This window comes from Oryza brachyantha, chromosome 9 (assembly GCF_000231095.2).
Source record: "Oryza brachyantha chromosome 9, ObraRS2, whole genome shotgun sequence".
Lineage (NCBI taxonomy): Eukaryota > Viridiplantae > Streptophyta > Magnoliopsida > Poales > Poaceae > Oryza > Oryza brachyantha.
This window is the reverse complement of record NC_023171.2, coordinates 6,998,314-7,021,067: the sequence shown is the minus strand read 5'-3', so window position 1 is coordinate 7,021,067 and position 22,754 is coordinate 6,998,314. Positions and strand designations below refer to the sequence as shown.

The window sequence follows — 22,754 nt, the reverse complement described above, 5'->3', positions numbered from 1 at the left end:
TATTTGAAACAGATGGCCCGTCTAGCTCAGTCGGTAGAGCGCAAGGCTCTTAACCTTGTGGTCGTGGGTTCGAGCCCCACGGTGGGCGCCATTTTTTTGTCGTTTTGTTTTTTTAAATCCAATTTGGTCTCTGTTCTGTTCTTTCTTCTCTCTTTGCATATTTGTCTTTTAGCTTTTTCAGATTTGCTTAGTTTGGAACCTTTTTGCAACCTTCTCCTTGTTTTATTATCGTTCGTCGTTTCATTTTTCTGCTGCAACTGCTGTACGTATTCGCTTGCACAATATCAGGGTAGGTGTGTAACATCGCCGCTCCAATGAATTTCGTCATAGTACTCTAGCCTCTAGGCTATCTTTCATTTGCAGGTTGATTCATCGTCTTGCTTTTCCGGTTTCTACAATTTTAAAAATATTTTTTTCAAAAAATTTTCTTCTGGCGCATTGATTAGGTACTGTTTTTTAATGATATTTTTATATTTTCTGGGTTATATGATTTTGCATTTGTAGGTTGATTCATCTTGTTCTTACTCTACCGGTTTCTGCTGCATCTACAGAGTGAGCATTTTGTGCAATAAACTTGTTAAGATTATGCTATGAAACAAAATGGGATGGATTTTTAAGAGATTTTGTTTGGTACTTTACTGAGAGAGATTGCAATAAAGGTGACGATAGATTCGATTATCAATGATTTCAGATGAAAAATTATGCAATGAAATTTAAATGAACATATAAGATATATTGACCACTCTTAAAAACTATTCACTTTTATGTATTGCCATTATATGAAAAATTAGGACAAATTATCAAAATTTTAGATTGTCATATATTTATCTGGATGGTTGCCCCCTATGATTTTCTAGTTAGCTCCGCCAATGGCCATTTGAGGGTTAACTATTAACTACTATAAAGTTAAAATTTAATATTAGAAAAATAAGGTTAGAAACTTTTAGATAGATTATTTTTCATAAAATTCACTATTTGGAAGCTTGAAAAACATGCTAACAAAAATTCCGAATCTTTAACAAAAAAGAACATGGCCTTAATTTAACCATAATATCAAGTAGATAGTATGCTCAATAATCTAAATTAAATGTGACTTCTCTCGTACTCCTGTTTCGGCAATACCTTTGTCAAACATAGTTTGTTCAACTTTTTATGCAAACATTTTGAGACATAAGCTTGAAATCTTAAGCTTAGCAAAGAAGGATAACCATTCCTCTGCAGTTGAAAAATCTATTTGGCAATTGTCATCATGACACCTTAGTTACACCAATTTTCTGACATACATGCATTTATACAATTATAAGACGATTGCAAGGAACGAGGAATTTTAAGAAAATGAACCGTACATAAAATTCACTCACAGATTGAGCAATTAACTTGACCTTACCTAAAGAATGTGGCAAATTGAACAAGAATTTTGCTGAACCCAATGGCCAAGTAACCATTAGTTCATGAGATGGACAACCTGTTGGTAGTTTGGTCCCACAACAAGAAGCCAAACAGAGAGGCAGTACTGGAACAACCTTGGTTTATCACTAGTACTCACCAACATTTCCCAGTTCCAGAGTCACCGACAGGTGGGCCTAGACCAGCACTGTACCTACTGTCAACCAGATGATTGTGACGGCATCTCTCTCTGGTTGACAACCCAGAGCAGATGCAATATCAAATCTCTTATCAGCGGTTTACTGGCCCTTGAAAGCGATTAGTCTTCAATCTTCTTATTATTAGTGTAACATATCCTACAATTTATTTTATTATTCTTTTTAAGAAATAATTTATATTTTATAGATCAATTATATCATGTAGGAAGGAAATCCACGAAAACATGACACGGTGGTACGTCTACCCATTGACAGTTATGTGTGGGTTAGAATTAGATGCACTATAATCAAAAGAGACTCACATGTACTTTTAGCAACTTGATCCATCACATGACTCATATAAAATCCGTATAGAACAATAGCTAAAATGCACATTAAAAAGTATAATACCATGCAATTAAAATATACGTTGTATAAACTAAAACCTATCATGTTTATTTTGATAAATTTAATTTACTTATTCTAAACTTGGGTGAACTTATTCACATTATTTTTAATCCATCTTATATTAAATAATATCTTCGTGTGATTATAGAATCGGGATATTACATCAGATTGGAAAAGATGGTAATTAGGATACTCGATTATATCAATATAATTTTAGACTAATAGGAGACTTTCTACGATTACATAAATTAATATGAATACTAATAAATTTAGACATATATACATAATGCATATATTAATCTCAGTATATAAATATCTTACTATACTAGCAAGCGGGTCGGGATACAGACAATTTACTTCCGTGGGTACACGTAATCTGTGCAATGAGACAAAAAAAAAGATAATCCATAGTAATCCGAGAAAGAAAATAATAATGGCTATTATGGTGGCCCTGTCAAGCCCTTGAAATTAAGCTGTTCTTGGATAAGCGTGTCAGCTTCGCCTACCGAAATTCGGCCCTGCACACAGGATTATTTAGCCAGTGTCAACATGCATGTTGGTGTTGGGCAATCCCATGTTTTCTCCTCGCAGGAACATTCTGGCAACCGCCATGCATGAGCTGTACCTACCTCAACTCGATGTAGCTTAATTAGCTTAGCTAGACTGGATAATGACCTCCAGAGAGGTCTAGTTTCTACTGCTAATTATTGTCAGCACGTTCCGTTCCAGTTTTTTTATCAGCGCCGTAGGATCAGGATCAGATAGATAGCCAGTCATGCATGCGTAGGGGGTGATTGTTCGGCGTTTTAATAAAAAAACACTAAGCGATATATTTAGAAACGAAAATAATTTATGCATAAAACTTTTATTGTGTATTCTTAGCTGCTATATAAAAGATAAGAACAGAAAATAAACTTCAGTAAAAACCTCTAAAATCAACTCTAAATTTACGAGAAAAAAAGATTGATGCTAAATTATTTAACCAACTTGGTGGCATACATACATGTGGCCGAGCTGTGCCCATAACTATACCAGCTTAAATATCTCTGTTAGTATACTACTGGTTATAGTTAATTGTATATTCCCTGGAAGATGTATATATATGCTTACAAGTCGTTATCCTGTTCCTCTGTTTTTAAATAAATAACATATTACGTTGTTGACTCTACACTTAATCATTCGTGTTATTATCGTCTATTTTTGATGATTGGTTTTATAATTAAAAGAACTTAAGCATAACTATACATTTTAGTTATTCATACTATTTTTAAAAAAAAGTAGTTAAACATTATATCACAAATTAATAGTCCCTATATATCTGTGGTCATCTACAGTGTCTGTGGCTATGTGTGTATAGAAAGTCAATTGACCACATCTACTCGCATCGTTACGTATTATAAAATTTTTTAATTTTGTCTAGATTTGTTCATGCATTAATGTATATGTATTTAGATTTATTAGCACATATATAAATTTAGATAATAATAGAAATTCTTATATAATGTGGAACGGAGATAGGGATGACAATTTTGTCCACGGGTATGGGTATCCGTGGATACCCGACCCGACGAGCATGGGTATGGGCGTAATTTTGTGCCCGTGGGCTTACCCGTCCGCCACCCGACTACCTAATGGGTAGCGGCCGAGTTTAAACTTTTATCCCTGGGTAACCCGTGTCCGACCCGAATATAATTCACCTCCCAATTAGCCCATATAAAAACCATATATATTTTATTGTGATATTATGGTTGGTTGGTAGTTCACTATTTTTAGGTGTGATACTATAATTTTCATATCATTGTTCTTTTTATTTGTAATTTTGGTTCATTGTTTCTTTTACTATTATTTTTTTATGTGTATTGAATAATAAATTAAGGATATGTTTATTTTAAAATATCCACCAGTATCCACCCGAGCGCCCGCCAGGTATAGGTATGGATATAATATTTTGTCCGTTAAGCAATTCGGATATAGGTCAGTTATTCATGGATGGGTATCGGATCATGTATATTCCTTACTCCTCCTGTACCCGATGTGACCCGACCCATTGCCATCACTGAACGGAGAGAATACTTCGGATCAAAATTTAAAGAGGCCTCTAGTTTCTTATAAGCATACAGTAATTATGTGACGGTGACTTGAGCGGAGCCTCGACGTGTGTAATGCTGGGCAACGGTAAAGAGGAGCAAGAAAAACCCAAAAGAGTTTCAGCGGCCGGCTCCGGTATCCCGTGCTGGTAGTATTTACCGTATCGTACGTAGACGCGTACGATCAACTTACGCGTTATACGATCTGTGAGCTTAACAGCTAAGGACCGTGTTTGTTTTTCTTCCTCTCCAGATCTATCTATATCTCATCAAATCGTTGAAATTTGATTTGAATTTTTCTTTGACAGCGCGTTGAAAATTTTATCTGACACCGTAAGCCTGTTTGAAATACCATAATACATGAAAAAAAAAAATCTTTGCAGCTGTATTTAGTTCACCGGCGACTTAATTAAGTTTCTCCGCCCCTGTAATTAAACGCACTATACGAGAATTATCTAATGTTTGTGAATTGTGATGGCCGAATTCTAAGTAGGTGCAGGCTATTAATTGGTATCGCTAAACCGGCGTAATTAATTATTTAGCTATAAAAAATTGAAAAGTAGATTGATATGATTTTTTAAAATCAAATTTCTTATATAAAATTTTCGTAAAATACACATTGTTTAATGGTACGAGAACTGCGCAAAAAATCTAGCTAAAGAACATGGCCGTAGTGTCCGTTGTTGTTCGTTCTTTTTTTTTATAGCCATTCAAATAAAGATATGTACAATCAACACTTTCGTATTTTGTTTGTAAACTAAAATTTAAACTTTTCATTTTAAATTTGAATCCGATTGTGTCGTTTTTTATCGTATTTATTTTCTAACCTTTACTTTTAAATTGCTAAGAACATTATATATATAAATTGTATTCACATATTATTTTTCGCTCGCAAATATGCTATTCTAAAACATCTAAACAATAACCTCCTAAATTTGGATGACCTGTTAGGACTTAGGCATGATCTTAATTTGGATGACCTGTTAGAAACATTTAAAATAGTATAGATACATTGTGCAACCATAAAATCTACTGTCGATAGTTTGATCTGATTGTCTCCACAGAAAGATAGCCTCGTGATCAACCGGTGAGAAGATCGCCCTTCTACACACTACGACTTAATGAGTAGATTAATATGATTCTAAAAACAAATTTCGTATATAATATTTTAAAAACATATCATTCAATATTTCGGGAAACAAGTGTGGAGAAAAGAAAGGAGTAGAAGTTGAAAAATGGTAGATTACAACGAACCCTGAGTTAATTTTATATCTAAGTGGGTTATTTTTCTTAGCGGTTGTTTTGTTTGCTAAGGCCAGTTTTAATGCATAGTTTGATGGCATAGGTAAAAAGACGGTAAATTAGGTAACCGAGGCAGACGAGTTTCACTGCCAAGTCAGTAATTATATTGATGTGACATCCTATTTAATGTGCATGATACCCATAAAATATACATTAAGATTGACCTAGTCAAACTGAGATTTCTCGAACTTGAAGCTACACTTGGAAGTGAAACTAGGGTGGGTACATTGTGCCAAAATTAAGGATTAATTAGATCATGCCATTATAAATTTACTAGTTTTGAAATATACCATTACAATTCGACTAATTGTAAAGATGTCATTATAATTTCAGAACTATTAGAAATATGTCACTCCATACCTTTTTCGGTGTATTTTTGGGACCATATTGCCCATTTGTTGTTTACTATACCTTTGGCGTGTGCAAATGGCAATTTGGTCTAAAAATGACATATATGAAATAGTTCTAAAATTATGATGGCATATTCGTAATTGGTTGAATTGTAATGACATATTTTAAAGCTGGCAAAATTATAATGGCATGTATCTAATTAATCCAAATTACAATGCATAGATGCCACGTGCACTTCCTGCGATTCCCGTGGACTTGGTGCACGAGACAGCCGAGTCTTCGAAGGACCTGGTCTATGAAATTAGTTCTCTTTTCTTTGCTTTCTTAACACTGGAATTTATATATGTAATGCAATTACTGGGGTGACAACTAGCACGGCTGTGGTAGCTGTAGTCCTTGCTTAAGCTTAACACATACGGTAATGAAGATGGCACTGCCGCTCTTTTGCTGCGGTTACCACCGAAATGTACACACAAATAAGATTGCATGGGTATATTCTATTTGCCTCACCAACTCTGACCTTTCAAGGTACCCAGGAGTAAGGCTGAACAACGTTTTAATTCCTATGGATTTTGGATTATCGTGGATGTATTTTCTAAACTCCTAAACAACATGTTCCTTATTTGGCCTTTCTAAAACACATTTTTTTACTTTACAATAGTTAATTTAATTGTTTATATCCTTAAATGTCTATCACACAGATAATACTTTGGTATTAAAATCTCAGACACCCTCGTAGTTCATTCTCAATTCAATAATATTGATGATAGGTGGTTGTAGTTTGGATTAAGACATGCAGCCGGTTTAAAATTTGAGATCTTGGGTTTACGCTTAATTGTAGGCAGGGGTGGATCTAGCCAAAAAATCGAGTGGGGGCACCTTATTAGAATTGTTAGTATGCTTAATTTTTTTAATTAATTATATTAGTAATACACTTGGTATTAATTTTGAGTGGGGACCTGGGCTTCTTTTCATCATTTCATTGTGCAACTCTAATTTCCATATCCCAAACTAAATACTTTGTAATAACACATTTCAAAACTGGCAAATTTATAATGGCATGAATCAACTTTACAAATGTATGTCTTAATAAAAAAATCATGAAAATGAGTACCGCACAATCAGCACAAACATTAAAAAAAACAAATCATAAATGACAAAAATATTACATTAGAATATTACATCGTTGAGCAATATTCATCCAAATGGACGACGTGAGATAACATGTAACCATATTGATGGTTGATGCCACGACGTACATGCTTCATCTTTGCCCCATCCGTGCACAATTGGAAGTCAGTAAGAATTTCATAGGTGAATAATGGAAAAATCACGTTTTTCCCTCAATTAATGTTTTGATCAATGTTAAAGTTAAACTATTAAAACTTTGACTATCAACAACATCAACATTTAAAACAATATATATGGTTGGAGACACTAGACCATGATTTATACAATAGTCCTAGAAAATAATTTCATAAAAATAAATATACTTTTTACTATGTCATAATAGAAAATTATATCAAAATATATGTTTCCAAATATATGTTATTGACGATTGTTTCATTGCCCAAAACATCAAATTATGGGGCCAAAAAAATAGCCTTTGGGGCTACGTCAGCGATTGCCGCTTATCATTAAAACCGCATGATGCATCATATATATCATATATAGAACGAAGAGAGTAAACGTCAGTGATATATGAGCCAAACCGTTTAACTTTCATTATAACACTCTCGCTCATGGAATGGATCCCCTGCAATCGACTGTACGGTGCAGTCATCACTGACATGTGGGCCCGGGGGTTGTTGGACCCACATGTTTGTGATGAGCTTCTCTGTAGTTGACTGCAGAGGATTTGAAATCCTCGCTCATACCATTAGGGATAGACTATATATTCGAACTTCATAGCATATCTGTGCTCTTATCTTTTGGGTTTTTGGTAAAAAGCAAAATAATATTTTTATAAACAAAAAATAATTTAAAATAAAATTATACATATATGTTGTTAACGTTTCAAAGTAAAGGCTGAAAATAAACTATGATAAAAAACCCCTAAATCAACTCTAAATTAAAGGTTAAAATTTTAAATTTTGGCTATAAATCTAACCAAAAGACAATAACTACTTTCATCCACATTTTTTCGCTACGGCTGCTACATTATATAAAATAGATACATAATAATTTTTCAAAGAGTCCCAAACACAAGTATCATTTATTTCGAAAGCAATAACTACTTGCAGCCACATTTTTCGCTAAAATTAATCATAAACGAAACGATCTATTAATAATTAAAAGATAATTGTAGATATAATTTTTATATACATGTACTTATGATAAGAAAAGTCCAGAAAATAAACTATAATAAAAAATCCTAAAACAAGCTCTAAATTAAAGTTTTAAATTCAAATTCCGGATTATAAGGATAAGGGTAATCGAAAAAAAATGGGGCACCTACCCGTTGCTACATCTCCGGGTACCGGTTGCAATTCGCACGGCACCTCCCACCATCTCTCTCCTCATCATCATCCCTGAGACAAAAAGCGGCACGCACACCTTCCTCCCTCCCCTCCCTCCCTCCCTCTCTCCTCCTCCCACTTCCTAGAGAGAGAGAGAGAGAGAGAAAGAGGAGAGAGAGAGAGCGGCGAGCTCCACCACCGACGGGCCTTCCGCCGCCGCGATGTCTCGCCTGTTCCGCGAGTCCCGCCGCGACTCGGCCTCCTCCAACGGCTTCGGCGGAGGAGGAGGAGGAGGCGGTGGCTCGGGAGGGCTCCCCTCCCCGTTCCCCGAGCTAGGGGTTCGGCTCTCCTCCCCCGAGCTGCGCGAGGCGGCGTACGAGGTGCTCGTGGCGTCGTCGCGTACCACCGGCGGGAAGCCGCTCACGTACATCCCTCAGGCGGCGGCGGGGGGTGGCGGCGGTGGGCCGGCGTCTCCGGCCTCCGCGTCGTCGGTCTCCTCCGCGAACACGTCGTCCCCGTCGCTCCAGCGCTCGCTCACCTCCGCCGCGGCGAGCAAGATGAAGAAGGCGCTCGGGCTGAGGTCGTCGGCGTCGTCCAAGGGCGGGAGCCCCGGGAGTGGCGGGGCGAAGGCGCCGCCGCGGCGGCCGGCGACCGTCGGGGAGCTGATGCGGGTGCAGATGCGGGTGTCGGAGCCCGCCGACGCCAGGATCCGGAGGGGCCTCCTTCGCATCGCCGCGAGTCAGGTAGGATCTCGAGCTCGTCTTTCGGTTGGTTGTTAGCGCGTTGGTTAGCGGGGATTTCTGGGTGGAATGTAGCTTCAAGTTTGCTCATTTGATCGCCATTTCGCGAGATTGTTTGTGATTCTGGTAGATCTAGATTGGGTTAACTGTGAGCTCGTGGGAGTCTTGGCGAAAATTTCAAATTTAGTTAAAAATACGCTCGTTTTTCGTTTTTCGTATTTCTGTTTTTGTTTTTCGTATTTCTAGTTATTAGAATGGAAATGCATTATCATATATGGTACGGACTATCTGATTTTTCTCTCGCGAGGGGAATAATTTCTCTGCTTTTTGGCGTAGATCTCGTAATTTTTTGGGTGTCGGCTGCGGTCTATCCACTTTTTTCGTGATTATTTAACCATTTAGTCTCTGAATTTCTCATCAATATATACGTTTTCTCAAGACGGTTTTTATGTGCACGCTGTAGTAGTATCAGTATGGGACGTTTTACTAGCATTATTCTCAGCTTGATCTGTGGTTTTGCTTCAGGCGTATGGTGCATTGTAGTAGAAAGCAAAGCTATAGATATCAACTCTTCTCTATAGAGTAACATCCAGACGGTTATTTGTTTTCTAAAAAACCACATTTTAGAATGTTAACAAGGCTAATAATTTTGTATTTTTTTGGAACACATGGATTTTATATCAGTATCGCTTAAATAATTCAATTCACACATAATTTTACTGTCTAAAATGGGTCAATAATGTATTATTGGACTAATTCTGTCAACTACAAACAGAATGAAATGTTTGTAGTTATTCCACTTATGCGATGCACTAAAGTTATCACATTGAATGTGTCTTTACGAAAGAACAATTAGCCATTCATTGTATCTCGCTCACTGCAAAACAAAGACTTATTTATTTTTCCGAACTTTTGAGGAATGGAAAGTGTATGCCAATATATCTGAGGCATCCTTCAGCACTGAAGGAAAGATAGCTTGCCATAAAATTTTGTGGTTTTAGTGCTGAGTGCAGAACATTGAGTTTTGGATAATGGAGGATAAAGAGGGGGATCATCCACTAGGTTCTCTTAAATGCAGAGGCTGATGTGTCATAACTGAAACATCCTAAAACCACATCCTGAGTGTTGAGCTTGCTGCCGTGAGTCCTTGACCTTCACACTGAGTTGTATTATAATGCACTATTACAATGGTTGATGCTTCATTGATCATCTTGGATCTCAGTAGGCTGCTTTATGATGTTTAGAACTCTTCTCTAGAAAAGAGCAAACTAGTCAGGGTTTAGATGGTCGTTGTAAGTTTAGTAGTTTAGCCTTAGCTTGCACAACTTTGTTTTGATATCTGTTCTAATCTTTAATAACCTCCTGTGATATGGTTTGTTTGGGAGATGTGTTAACATATCAACAACATTTAGCAGTTTAAACCAGTGTAGAAAATATCGGCCGAATGGATCGACTATTCAGCCGACCATACAAAGTCGGCGAGGAAATGATCTGAACATGCAGTTCAGAACGGGAATTGGTTGCTTGAACGTCAAAATGGTCTACTCATCTGATTAATTGATTGATTAGCATTTAATTACCTGATTAAGCCATTTGATGGGATGAGCTTAACATATATCCTGTCAGTCCAAGTAAGCTATCAGGCAAGGCATGGTTGATGCTTCTATTCTAATTATGGACTAAAGTTGCAACCACTTTGACTACTAGTTAAACCAGCTACCTTTTGAGTCAGTATTGAATTGAAATTATCATTTCATAAGAGTAATTGGTTAAGTACTTAACAAAATATTATGTTTTTAAATATCAACAAACTCACAACTAAGCTTATACATACATTTATTTTGTGAATAGCGAATTCCTGTGTAATTCCAACTAATTGTCTGTATTCTGATTAATCATTTAGCATTATCATATCTGTTTGACACCCATTTTCCATCTTTTGCAACACCGGTTTAAACATCAAAACAAACACAAATAGTGTTGTATTGGCATCTTGCTGAATGTGTTTGTAATGTTTTCTGGACTTAAGCAGGCTGGATGTCAACATGCTAAACATTATCATATTTGTCATATAAAAGATACTATAATATGCTCTATTATTGTTTGGGAGTTAACACCCATTGCTGTAATCATGGGTACCAAGTTTGAACTCCTTTTGTTTTTTCAGCTTGGCAGGCGTGCTGATTCTATGGTTTTGCCCTTAGAATTCCTACAGCAGTTCAAGGCATCAGATTTCCCTGACCCTCAAGAGTATGATGCATGGCAGAGTAGGAACTTGAAGCTTCTTGAGGCTGGTCTGCTTGTTCACCCACTTGTTCCATTGAACAAATCAGATGTTTCTGCACAACGATTGCGGCAAATTATACGTGGAGCATATGATAGGCCACTTGAAACTGGGAAAAACTCTGAGTCAATGCAGGTCCTACGCAGTGCTGTGATGTCCCTTGCTGGTAGGTCCGATGATGGAACCTCTGATGGATGCCACTGGGCAGATGGTTTCCCTTTGAATCTCCATCTATACCAGATGTTGGTAGAAGCTTGCTTTGATAATGATGATGGTACTGTTGTTGATGAGATTGATGAAGTGATGGAGCTTTTAAAGAAGACCTGGGTTATTCTTGGAATTAATCAGATGCTTCACAACCTTTGCTTTGCTTGGGCATTGTTCAACCATTTTGTTATATCTGGTCAAGTAGATATTGAGTTGCTTTCTGCTGCGGAGAATCAGTTGGCCGAAGTTGCAAAGGACGCCAAAACCACTAAAGATCCAAATTACAGCAAAGTATTGAGTTCAACTTTAAGCTCGATAATGGGTTGGACAGAGAAAAGACTTCTGGCTTACCATGAGACCTTCAATGCAAGTAACATTGAGTCCATGCAAGGCATTGTCTCAATTGGAGTTTCAGCTGCAAGGGTTCTTGTTGAAGATATATCCCATGAATATCGTCGTAGGAGGAAAGAAGAGACTGACGTAGCTCGCAGTAGGATAGAAACCTACATAAGGTCTTCACTCCGTACAGCTTTTGCTCAAGTAAGTCCCTATTAAGTCTCATCCTAATTCATTATTGATGTAAGGTTATATTCCATACTTTGATATATGCTGAGATCATCTTGTTTAGATTATTGCCATATATTTATTTTTCATAGCTAATGCTATTTAGGGAAAAAACAGCTAGAAAGTAGATTCCTGGTAACCAACCCCAAGAAATCGTTTTGTTCAAGCACAAGCCATCCAATCAGTAATTTTGTTTGTTTTGGAGCATATAATCAGAACTTTTAATTTCTACTAGTTGATCTTTTCTGCATAGTGCAGTAGCACAATTATGTGACACAGCTTTCTCTTTGCAGAGAATGGAAGAAGCGGATTCCAAGCGGTCATCAAAAAACCCTACTCCAGTTCTGTCTATCCTTGCAAAGGACATTGGTGACCTAGCAATTAAGGAGAAAAATTTGTACAGCCCAATATTAAAGACATGGCATCCCCTTGCTTCCGGCGTTGCTGTTGTGACCCTTCATTCTTGCTTTGGAAATGAGCTGAAACAGTTCATAGCAGGGCTTACAGAGCTGACCCCAGATACAGTTCAAGTGCTTAAGGCCGCTGACAAATTAGAGAAAGATCTTGTTAATATTGCAGTTGAAGATTCTGTGGATAGTGATGATGGAGGCAAGTCATTAATCAGAGAGATGCCACCATATGAGGCTGAAAATGCAATTGCTAACCTGGTGAAAGTTTGGATTAAGGAAAGGATAGACAGACTCAAGGGATGGGTTGATCGGAATCTGAAGCAAGAGGTACTCTTATTTTCTTTCACAATACTACCTCCGTCCTTAGTTTGTCCAGATTCATCGCTAGAATCCCTTACATTCTAGGATGGAGGGGGTGCATCTTATTTTTTAGTATGAACAGAAGCCATCTTAATTTAGTCACTGATTATGCATGCTTTTGTGACTTTTATTACGATGTTACAATAAAACCAAATTACTCCCTGCATGTAGATGCATAATACTCGTATAAACATTATCCACTAATTTTCCTGGACTGTCAATATCCATGTCTTGTTGATGACTGCAAATCTCTAATATGGGCTCTGGCATATAAGATCATTCTCATTTTGACCCAACTATGGCTGTCAAAATCACTGCATGTGTTAGATGGGCCATCAAAATCTTGACATTCCACCAGTTTTTTATTACAGCTAGGTGAGTCACTACCAGATGCGAACTATGTGTAAACCAAATAGCTCAGTCAACTTCAGATTTAGTCATCTTGAATATTGTTCTTGGATGATGAGTCCTATTTGTTCTTGACATATTGTGCTGGGATTATCATAGGTTGATAGATTTTTCTTCTATGGTTTCTAAATGTTCGGTCCCACTAAATTCAGCAATGTCTTTTATGCAGACTTGGAATCCAGGTGCCAACAGAGAGAATATTGCTCCCTCTTCTGTGGAGATGCTTCGGGTTGTTGGTGAAACATTAGATGCATTTTTCCAGTTGCCCATTCCAATGCATCCAGTTCTTCTTCCTGACCTAATGTTTGGACTTGATAGAAGCCTACAGCTCTTCGTATCTAAAGCAAAATCTGGATGTGGTAAGTGCTGAGCTCATGACAGGTGAAATCATTTTCTATAACAGGATGTTTGGATGTAGAGTACAAATATTCATATTGGCAACATGTATTAATTACAGGAACAAAGAATACTTTTATGCCCCAACTACCTCCATTAACACGATGCGAAGTAGGATCCAATCTTTTGTTTAAGAAAAAGGAAAAGCCACAGAATCCTCAGTACCGAGGAAACCAAAATGGAACAACCAATGGAGCTGATCCCTTAGCCCTTCCTCAACTCTGTGTACGCTTGAATACACTTCAGTACATGCGAGGTGAGCTTGAGAACTTAGAGAAGAAGATAAAAACAGGCTTACGAAATGTTGAGTCAGCTCAGGCAGATGTTACCGATGGATTGGACATCAAGTTTGATCTTTGTCAGTCATCCTGTCAAGAGGGCATTCAGCAGTTGTGTGAGACCACTGCATATAAGGTGACATTCTTTGACTTGGGGCATGTTCTCTGGGACATCCTTTATGTCGGCGACGTTGCATCAAACAGGGTTGAGATATTGTTGAGAGAGCTTGACCCTATCCTAGAGACCATATCTGGTATGGTGCATAACAAAGTGCGGAACCGCGCTATAACCGCATTGATGAAAGCCACTTTTGATGGGTTCTTGCTGGTGCTTCTTGCTGGTGGGCCTTTGCGTGCTTTCACCCGTCAAGACTCTCAGATAATAGAGGATGACTTCAAGGCCCTCAAAGATCTGTTTTTAGCTGATGGTGATGGTTTGCCAGAGGAATTGGTTGATAAGGCATCCTCCCAGGTCAAGAATGTCCTACCTCTCCTACGATCAGACTCCGAGAGCCTCATTGATCGATTCAAACGCATGATGTCCGAGTCGAATCGGTCTGCAGCCAAGAATAGGTTACCATTGCCACCGACAACGGGGCACTGGAGTCCGAATGAAGCGAACACAGTCCTGAGAGTTCTGTGTTACCGTTACGATGAGACGGCTACCAAGTTCCTAAAGAAAACCTACAATCTTCCCAAGAAGATCTGATGAATTTAATGTACATTTCCTGCAAACAAAATCATGAAATCCATTGAGGAAGTCAGGATTCAGAATGATTTTGTATAAAGGTATTATTACCATTGTAAAGCTACCACTGCAGAGTTTGGTTCATCAAGACGATTGATATCTTGGCCCTACAATCTCACATACTGTTCGGTGCCGCCAAGAGAGATGCAGCTACTATTTTCTTCTCTTTTCTTTCTGTAGGGGGTAGGGGGGGGGGGATTACTTACAGGCCGATTTGTTTATTATTATGATTATTATATGTTTTTCCCAGATCCAGTTCTTTTGCTGACCTTGCCACTGTGTGTATTTCAATTAGATGTAGTTTGAAGCAGAGATATACCCATCTTGTGAATAATTTTGTACTGGTGTGTGACTTGGTGCGTTATGCAAGGCACATTTTGGTTCCTGCACCCTTGTGGAAATATCGAGGGAATTCTTTACCTATGCAATCACCAATATTAAAGTATTATGTACTAGGTAGCGCAGCTACTTCATGTATTTATTTAGGGACGGGCATGAGTTGTCCTATGGTTAATCTACTGTTGGTTTTAGACTTTTAGTTAATACAGTACATGTGACGTTTGGTCATCTTATCGAGCGAACATCTTCGCCATGTTTTAGTTTCACCTGTATATACTACTTCCTCTATCTGTTTTTATATTGTAAGATCTTTTTATCTTACTGGCGCCATGAAGTTTTAAACATGCTTCCAGTTTCATCCATATATTACTGTTTTGTCTATTTCATATCATAAGATTTTTAATTTTACTTAAATTAATTAATTAATTAATATGGTTTAGATATGTCTATGCATATTAGCATATATAAATTTAAGCAGTACGATAAAATCTTACATTAGATCGTGATACAGAAGAATATGGTACAGGTAATGTTATGGTAGCTTTTACTTTTAGTGGCAGTAGTGGCAGCAGTGCAGTAAAATTTATATATGTATTTTTATAAATATATTAAATATTTTATTTCAAACTTTGGTAATATATCTATTTTAAAATGATATATGACATAATTTTATTATAAAGTTATATATTTTAGTTTTAATTTTACTCCAATAGAATTTATATTACGTATACTAGCGGTGTACTCCCTCCGTCCAAAAAAATCAATTCTTCGGTTTCCGTGTCCAACGTTTGACCATCCGTCTTATTTGAAAAATTTTCAGGAAATTAGAAAAAAATTAGTCATACGTAAAGTATTATTCATGATTTATTATCTAATAAAAACAAAAATATCAATCGTAAAACAATTTTGAATAAGACAAAGAGTCAATTTTGTAGTTAAAAAGTGAAAAATTGGTTTATTTTGGCACGGAGGGAGTAGTATAATAAAATCAGATTTATTAGATCCAAAGTAACGGACGATTTATAATCATTGGAGCAACCATCATGAACGTGAATTTAAAATATTTTCACTAGTCGCAACACAAGGATAATTTTCTGGCACAAAATAAAACAATAATAGCATTAGCTATCGCAATATGAAAATTTTCAGTTGTAGCTCGTAACGGACGAGCTATTTTTTAATCAAAAAGAGCCCAAATGCCCCAGCGTTTTCTAGTAAACGCCCCCTCGTATTACTACTATCTTTCTTCCCTTCGCCCTCTCTTCTCCGTACACGACGGCGGCAGCCGGCCGGCGAGCTCCCCCCCCCCCCTCCGCCCGCGCTCCTCCCGACCCTTGCGGCGGCCCGGGACCGGCTTCCCCTCCCACCGCCTGCGCTGTCCTCCCGCGAGCAGCGGCGCTGTCGTCCTCGGTGAGCATCCATCCATCCATCCACATCCTCTTTTCTCATCTCCCTATCCACGCGCTCTACTTTCTGGAATCTGCATCATGAACCCTAGATAGGTTGTCTTCTGGATCGATCTGGCCTAATTTGCCTTAATAATAACCTTAATAACAGGTTTTTTTTGTTCCTAACAAAATTGGGGGTTCAACTAAACCCCCCATGCCCCACAGTAGATCCGCCCCTGGGGCACAAGTTGTGACCCTAGCGTCGTCGGGATGAGAACCTATGGTGAACCTGACCCATGAATTGGGACAACGACGACCTTGGGTCAATGGTCACAGCATCGACCCCGAATTCGGTGAACTTTGTTAGTACTATCAAAATATGTTTAATGAAACTTAGTTTGCGGTAATTTTAATACTCTCTCGGTGGTGGTATTGAAGTGTGTCGAAAACTTTATACTTGTGATCTTTGATGTCAGAGAAGCAGTTTTGCCCTAATTCTAAGTCCAAGTTTCCTCCACAGTCGGATCGCTCCATTGCATCAAACCCAACTGTCCGTGGCTACTACTGGAAAGTTGCGAACCAGCGAGACGACGACCCGCTGCTTGTGCAAAGCCACCGTCATGGATCGCGAGGCGCTCCGCATGGTGTTCTCGTCGGAGTTCTGGCGGATGGCCGTGCTATGGACTGTTTCCATCCTCTACTCATATGCCATCCTCTTCCTCCGTGGTGGAGCCCCAATTCCTCGCCGCTGGCGACCTAGTCCCACTGATGCTACTAGCGGTCGCCCTGTCTGTGTGATTACTGGGGTAACCAAGGACTCACCCGCTCGCTTTTGTACATGGAATCGCTCCTCTCTTGAGTCCCCTTGCCTTTGTAATGTACTTCGCTCATGTTGGGTCTCTGTGTGCCTGTGCAGGTGACATCTGGGCTGGGGAAAGCGGCGGCAGTGGCACTTGCCCAGGAGGGGTACCACATCGTCCTTGGTGGGTCACTTGTTTATTTTCATTCTTGTGTGGCACTCCGTTGAACACCTATGTGCACTCAGAGCGTTGCCAACAGTCCAAATCATATTGACTTGTTTACTTATACTAGTAATATACTCGTGCATTGCAACAAGCTCATACAACTAATTCTGCAAGACCCATAGAGAAAAGAAACGTTTTTATAACGAACCACTTGGTTTTTTTTTCCCTAGTTTTGGTGGAAACGATGGGTTTTGCGTGACGTGGGGTTGGGACTTGGGAGAAGACGGATGACTCCTCTTTTAAGTAGTAGAGATATGAATTATATTTCATATCGACTTGTTTACTTACCAATTGCCATAGTTTTGGAGTAGAAATTATTCTTTTGTTTGTCATTGATGAGTTGATTCAAGTCACTCAACCTTGTTGGTGACCTGGTATTATTGGACTGAAACACTATGCACTTTATTTTGTGTCAGCTGGGCGATCTTCAGAATTGTTATCTGAGGTATTGTTTGGATCTTTTGGTAGATGTGCTGTTTTATAATTTAGCATTGTAATCATTGGCAATGTATGCAAAACAGACCGTTCAAGAAATTCGTAATCGACAACCTGGTGCCTATCTTGAAGTGTTTCAAGTCGATTTATCATCCTACAAGTCAATAAAGAAGTTTGAAACTTCACTGAATCAGTGGATCAAGGATTCAAATATGGAGCGTTCTATTCAGCTTTTGGTCAACAATGCCGGAATGCTAGCAAACTCATATCGAATCACAGAGGACGGTTTTGATGAGTAGGTATTTGCCATGAAAGTATTATCGCAAAATAAATTCCTTATGTTATTCAATATGCATGTTTAACTTATGTCATTATTACATTTTTATATAACTGTTTGGGTGAACCTTATCTTATGACACACGATTTCCAGAATGATGCAGGCAAACTACATTGGTCCATTTGCCCTGACCAACATTTTGTTACCATTGCTGAAGAGCAGCTCGACACCTTCTCGGGTGGTTAATCTATCATCTTTCACACACAGATGTGGTAAGTGGCAAATCTTTTATTGTAAGCAAACTGTGAATTCTATCTAGTTCTAGATTGAAAGACATTAATGTGCATATACATTAGTCTGCATCAATTTGCCTGATTATTTTGCTCTTGCTCTGCATATCTTGTTTGCTGTCAATTGTATTTTGAAATCTGTCTTGTTGGACAGATATTTCTCTGCGCCTCTTTTGAATCATTACATATGCATGCAATTTCCTTGTATTGGCATATGCTCTTGTACTGACTCATGTTGTCTAGTTATAAGAAACCAGACTTATATTTTGGTTGATATGTGCTATTTTCCACCTCCAGTGTCAGAAATTAACTTATCTGAGAATGGATTGAGAGGAGTAAGGTTTGGTCATTGGTCAGGAAGGAGAAATTATCCCTTAGCTTCTACTTATGAGTATACCAAGTGTATGTCTCTTGCTTTTATTTTTGAATGGGCTTAATGCAATTTTATTTTTATTGGACTAATTTTCTCTTATTCTAGTTTGTTTACTGATGTTCTCATATGAGCTTCATCGACAACTTCACTTATCTTCTGGTGTCTCTGTCATGTATGTGCCATTGATTTGTTATGTGTTTTTTTTTTCTTTCCTATTTTTCTTTGTGTAGTAAATCCACATTTGCTGATGGAAGCAATATGCCGTCTTTTCTTTAATTTTCATGAGTAAAATTTTACGAGAACTTCTATCCAGTACTCACCAAATCAACCTCTTATGGAAACTTTACTAAACTCATTGGAGAACATACTTGATTGTTTAATATGTTTGCTGTTTAAGATAGATTAGGAGGGCTCATCTCAATGCCACTTACTAATCTTTAACTTTTGGCATTTTACCAAAACTGTCATAATTCATGCCAAACTTCTTTCTTTAAATGAAAATGCAACTTATTTTACCAGTTCAAATTTGAAGTTGCTTACTACTCATATGAAGTATCACATTCATGCTTATAGGGTTGCCGATCCTGGTGTAGTAGAGACAGGCATAATGCGGGAACTCCCTCCATGTCTTTCTTGGTTTGCGCTTTCTGTTCTGCGCCTCCTTAATCTCCTACAACAACCTGAAACTGGAGTTGGTGCTGTCCTTGATGCTGCTTTGGCGCCACCTGTAAGCTTCCTATTCAATCCTTGCAAACACTTCCATTGTCTCGTAAATAAACATGATTTCCCATTTTAACATTAAGTACTATGGAATGCATTTATATGTTGGGTTGTAGGAAGCATCTGGAAAGTATTTCTTTGGAGGGAAAGGGAGGACCATAAGGTCTTCTCGGCTGTCCTACGACATTGAATTGGCCAAGAAGCTATGGGAAGAATCTTTAGCATTATTCAACGAGCTGCAGATTAGAGAACATGAATTGAGGGCTAGTTGAACTAACCTGTACTACCTCCGTTCCACCTCCATTCCATAAGTATTTCTAAATTGTTTCGCAAGGAGAAAATACTATAATTTCTTTCAATAAATAAGGAATGAATAAAGAAAGGTTAGAGGCTGGGTGGGGATAAAATGAGAAGAATTTTGAATGAAAACTGATTATGGAACTAGTAGTATGCCATAAATACTGCATTGTGGTATAAGATTGAAATCCTTAAAATGCTTATATTCTGGACGAAGGGAGTAAAAAATATTACATGCTGTCAAGGCTCATTTTTTAAACCTAATTTGACATTGTCGGCAATACTATACTGCGAATAAAATCAATTCTTAGTTTGAATGTTTGACCTGGCCGAATCAGTTCCCTATACATATCATTACCTTCATGGTACGATGAAGTTACTGAATTTCAGATTTAAAATTGTTGGATAGCCAAATTTCTGGCATTCAGTAAACAGGAAAAGTCTCTGCACACATTCTTCTACAACCTCCGTTTCAACTAGTGGTAGTTGTAGGTACTCCGTTTTGGGTTGTCTTACACCCCTCGTTTTTTTTTACTTCTCTTTATACTTATAAACTAAAATTTAAATTTTTAACATTAAATTTGAGTCAATTTTGACGTTTATTTATTATAGTTTATTTTTCAGTTTTGGTTTTTAGATCGCTAAAACTACATATATAAAAGCTTTATTTACAAATTATTTTTTATTTATGAATATAACATTTGACTTTTTTTCCGAAAAAGCCAAACAATCACCTCCTTATGTTAAACGTCTTGTTAAGTTTTTTTCTAAATTGCATTGGAATACATCCAAAGGAAAAGTTTCTAATTAAGGGGGTGTTTGTTTTCCTCTGACTTTTTTTAAAGTCTCTGTCACATCGAATATTTGGACACTAATTATAAATGTTAAATATAGACTATTAATAAAACTTACCTCATACTCTACACTATTTTGCGAGACGAATCTATTGAGCCTAATTAGTCTATGATTAGTGAATGTGATGATACAGTGAACAATTGCTAATCGTGGATTAATTAGGTTTAAAAAATTTATCTAATGAAATGATCTTTATTTACAATTAGTTTTGTTATCGGTCTATATTTAATACTCATAATTAATGTTCAAACATCCGGTGTGACAATCGACTTAAAAAATCTCTACATCCAAGCAACCACTAACACCAACACCCAGACAATTCAGAATACACATTCTGCTCGGAGAGAAAAAAAAAAAAGGTTCACCTCTACTGAAATCGATATGACCTAATACAACTGGGAGTTCTCATTTTTCACATTTTTGAGACGTAGGGAGTTTGTCATTTTCAGAAATCGAAACGTTTAAGCGAACGATGACGATGAGGCGGCCGACGTGGCCTAGCATCGGCTGCTCGCCCTCGCCGAGAGATGGTTAGGATGCCACGCCGCGCCTGCCCGGCGACCGGGGGGTTTTTTGCCCCGTTTTCGCGTGGTTTTCTGGGTGAAATTTCTCTCTTTCGGTAGACGCCGAGAGGGGGAGGAGAGGCCGGGGTCGTGTCGTCGTCTCTGGAGATATTTTCCCGTTGCGTGTGTGTGTGGCGGAGATCAGTTGGAGCAAGACGCCAGTAAACCAACGTCATCAGCTCCAACAGCAAGATCGAGGCTACTTGTTTGGATCGATCGGGATGGGTGTGTGCTGTGTACTCACGCTGGGCTCCGCCTGTGGACACTTGTGCATCGAACCTGAGAGCAGGTACAATAGCAGACGGACTGTAAATATATTTTAGTGAAATAAGAGATGAGAGGGAAGATGATTGAGTTACAGATTTATAGCCAGTTGTAGCACGGACTTTAACACCTAATTTGTGTATAATAGGTGAGACATGGTAGTATATATTTTGTAGGTAGGCGGTAGCTATTGTATGAATTAGCTATTACATTGGCTATAGATGAATTGGAGCTAGTAGTTAGCTATACTATTGAACTTGCTCTAATTGTGTGGTTGAAATTAAACGCAACAAGGAAATTAAACGACTTAGGCCCGCGCGTTCGGGAGGGGTGCAAGTTAACTTGCCTAACGCGGAAAACGTAGAAATAGATTAGTATATGATTAATTAATTATCAAAAATATAAAATAGATTAATATATTTTTTTAAAATAACTTTCCTAAAGGTAATTTTTGTAAAAAATAAACCGTTTAGCGGTTCAGGAAGCGTGTGTGTGAAAAACGAGAAGGTTAAGTTATCTTACCGGGATGTGAATACGGCTTTATTAACTATTTAAAAAATGATGTAAGAGTAAATCTTTTATGCATGTTCTTAGTCCAGATAGATGGACATATATATGGCCTTTTATTGTTTTAATTTTCATAATGTATAACGACCTTATCTTTTTATCAAAATTTATATTTTTAACATCGTTGATTTTGTAGTTTTTTTATTATAATTTATTTTTCGGCCTTGATTTTTTTATTGCTACAAACATATATAAAAATTTTTACTTATAAATTATTTTTCGTTAGTAATTGTTTAGTTTTTTACTTAAAAAACCAAACAATTACAGATAGCTAGTGCCTACACCCTAACAAATAAATTACGTCCAATAATCATAGTTCTCTCGTTATATAGTAGAGAGAGAAGAGAGAAGAGAGGTGATGTATTTTAATTCATATATGTAATCCATACAGTTAAAGGTAACTCAATACTATTTCTTTTTTTTTAATACATACTTTCATGATGGTAAAATAGTCTATATAGAGAGATAATATGAATCACTTTTTGCTCATTTTACGATATGGTATGTCTTAGTGATATAAAAGTAAAGATTAAAAAATATACTACAACAAAAAACTAACAAGAAATTTAAATTTAAATTTTGATTTATATAAATGATATGGTTGTGTCCACCCGTGCAACGACGTACCTAGCATTTCAGTATCCCCACTTTTTTCTCTAAAAAACGAAACGATGGAGCCTTAATCTAAGCTTTTGGTCGAATAGACGAGGATAATTGTTCATCTCCAGCTACCTTTACTAAATAGAATTCAGAGACAACAGAAAGCTATTCTAGCA

The 22,754-nt window shown here is 37.5% G+C and overlaps 1 protein-coding gene and 1 non-coding gene across 2 annotated transcripts; both read left to right on the top strand.

Moving 5' to 3' along the window:
- The first annotated feature begins 15 nt into the window (after positions 1-15).
- TRNAK-CUU lies at positions 16-88 on the top strand. The gene has a single exon. It is a non-coding gene; the product is annotated as a tRNA-Lys (tRNA).
- Positions 89-8,297: 8,209 nt separating this feature from the next.
- On the top strand, positions 8,298-19,839 carry LOC102716997 (protein unc-13 homolog). The gene is made up of 13 exons (XM_015840824.2): positions 8,298-8,933; positions 11,098-11,961; positions 12,279-12,722; positions 13,333-13,522; positions 13,621-14,309; positions 17,229-17,295; positions 17,754-17,782; positions 17,859-18,067; positions 18,203-18,321; positions 18,637-18,741; positions 18,818-18,884; positions 19,286-19,439; positions 19,549-19,839. The coding sequence occupies exons 1-13, from the start codon at positions 8,412-8,414 to the stop codon at positions 19,702-19,704; spliced, it is 3,615 nt and encodes a 1,204-aa protein (XP_015696310.2). The 5' UTR covers positions 8,298-8,411; the 3' UTR covers positions 19,705-19,839.
- The last annotated feature ends 2,915 nt before the right edge of the window (positions 19,840-22,754 follow it).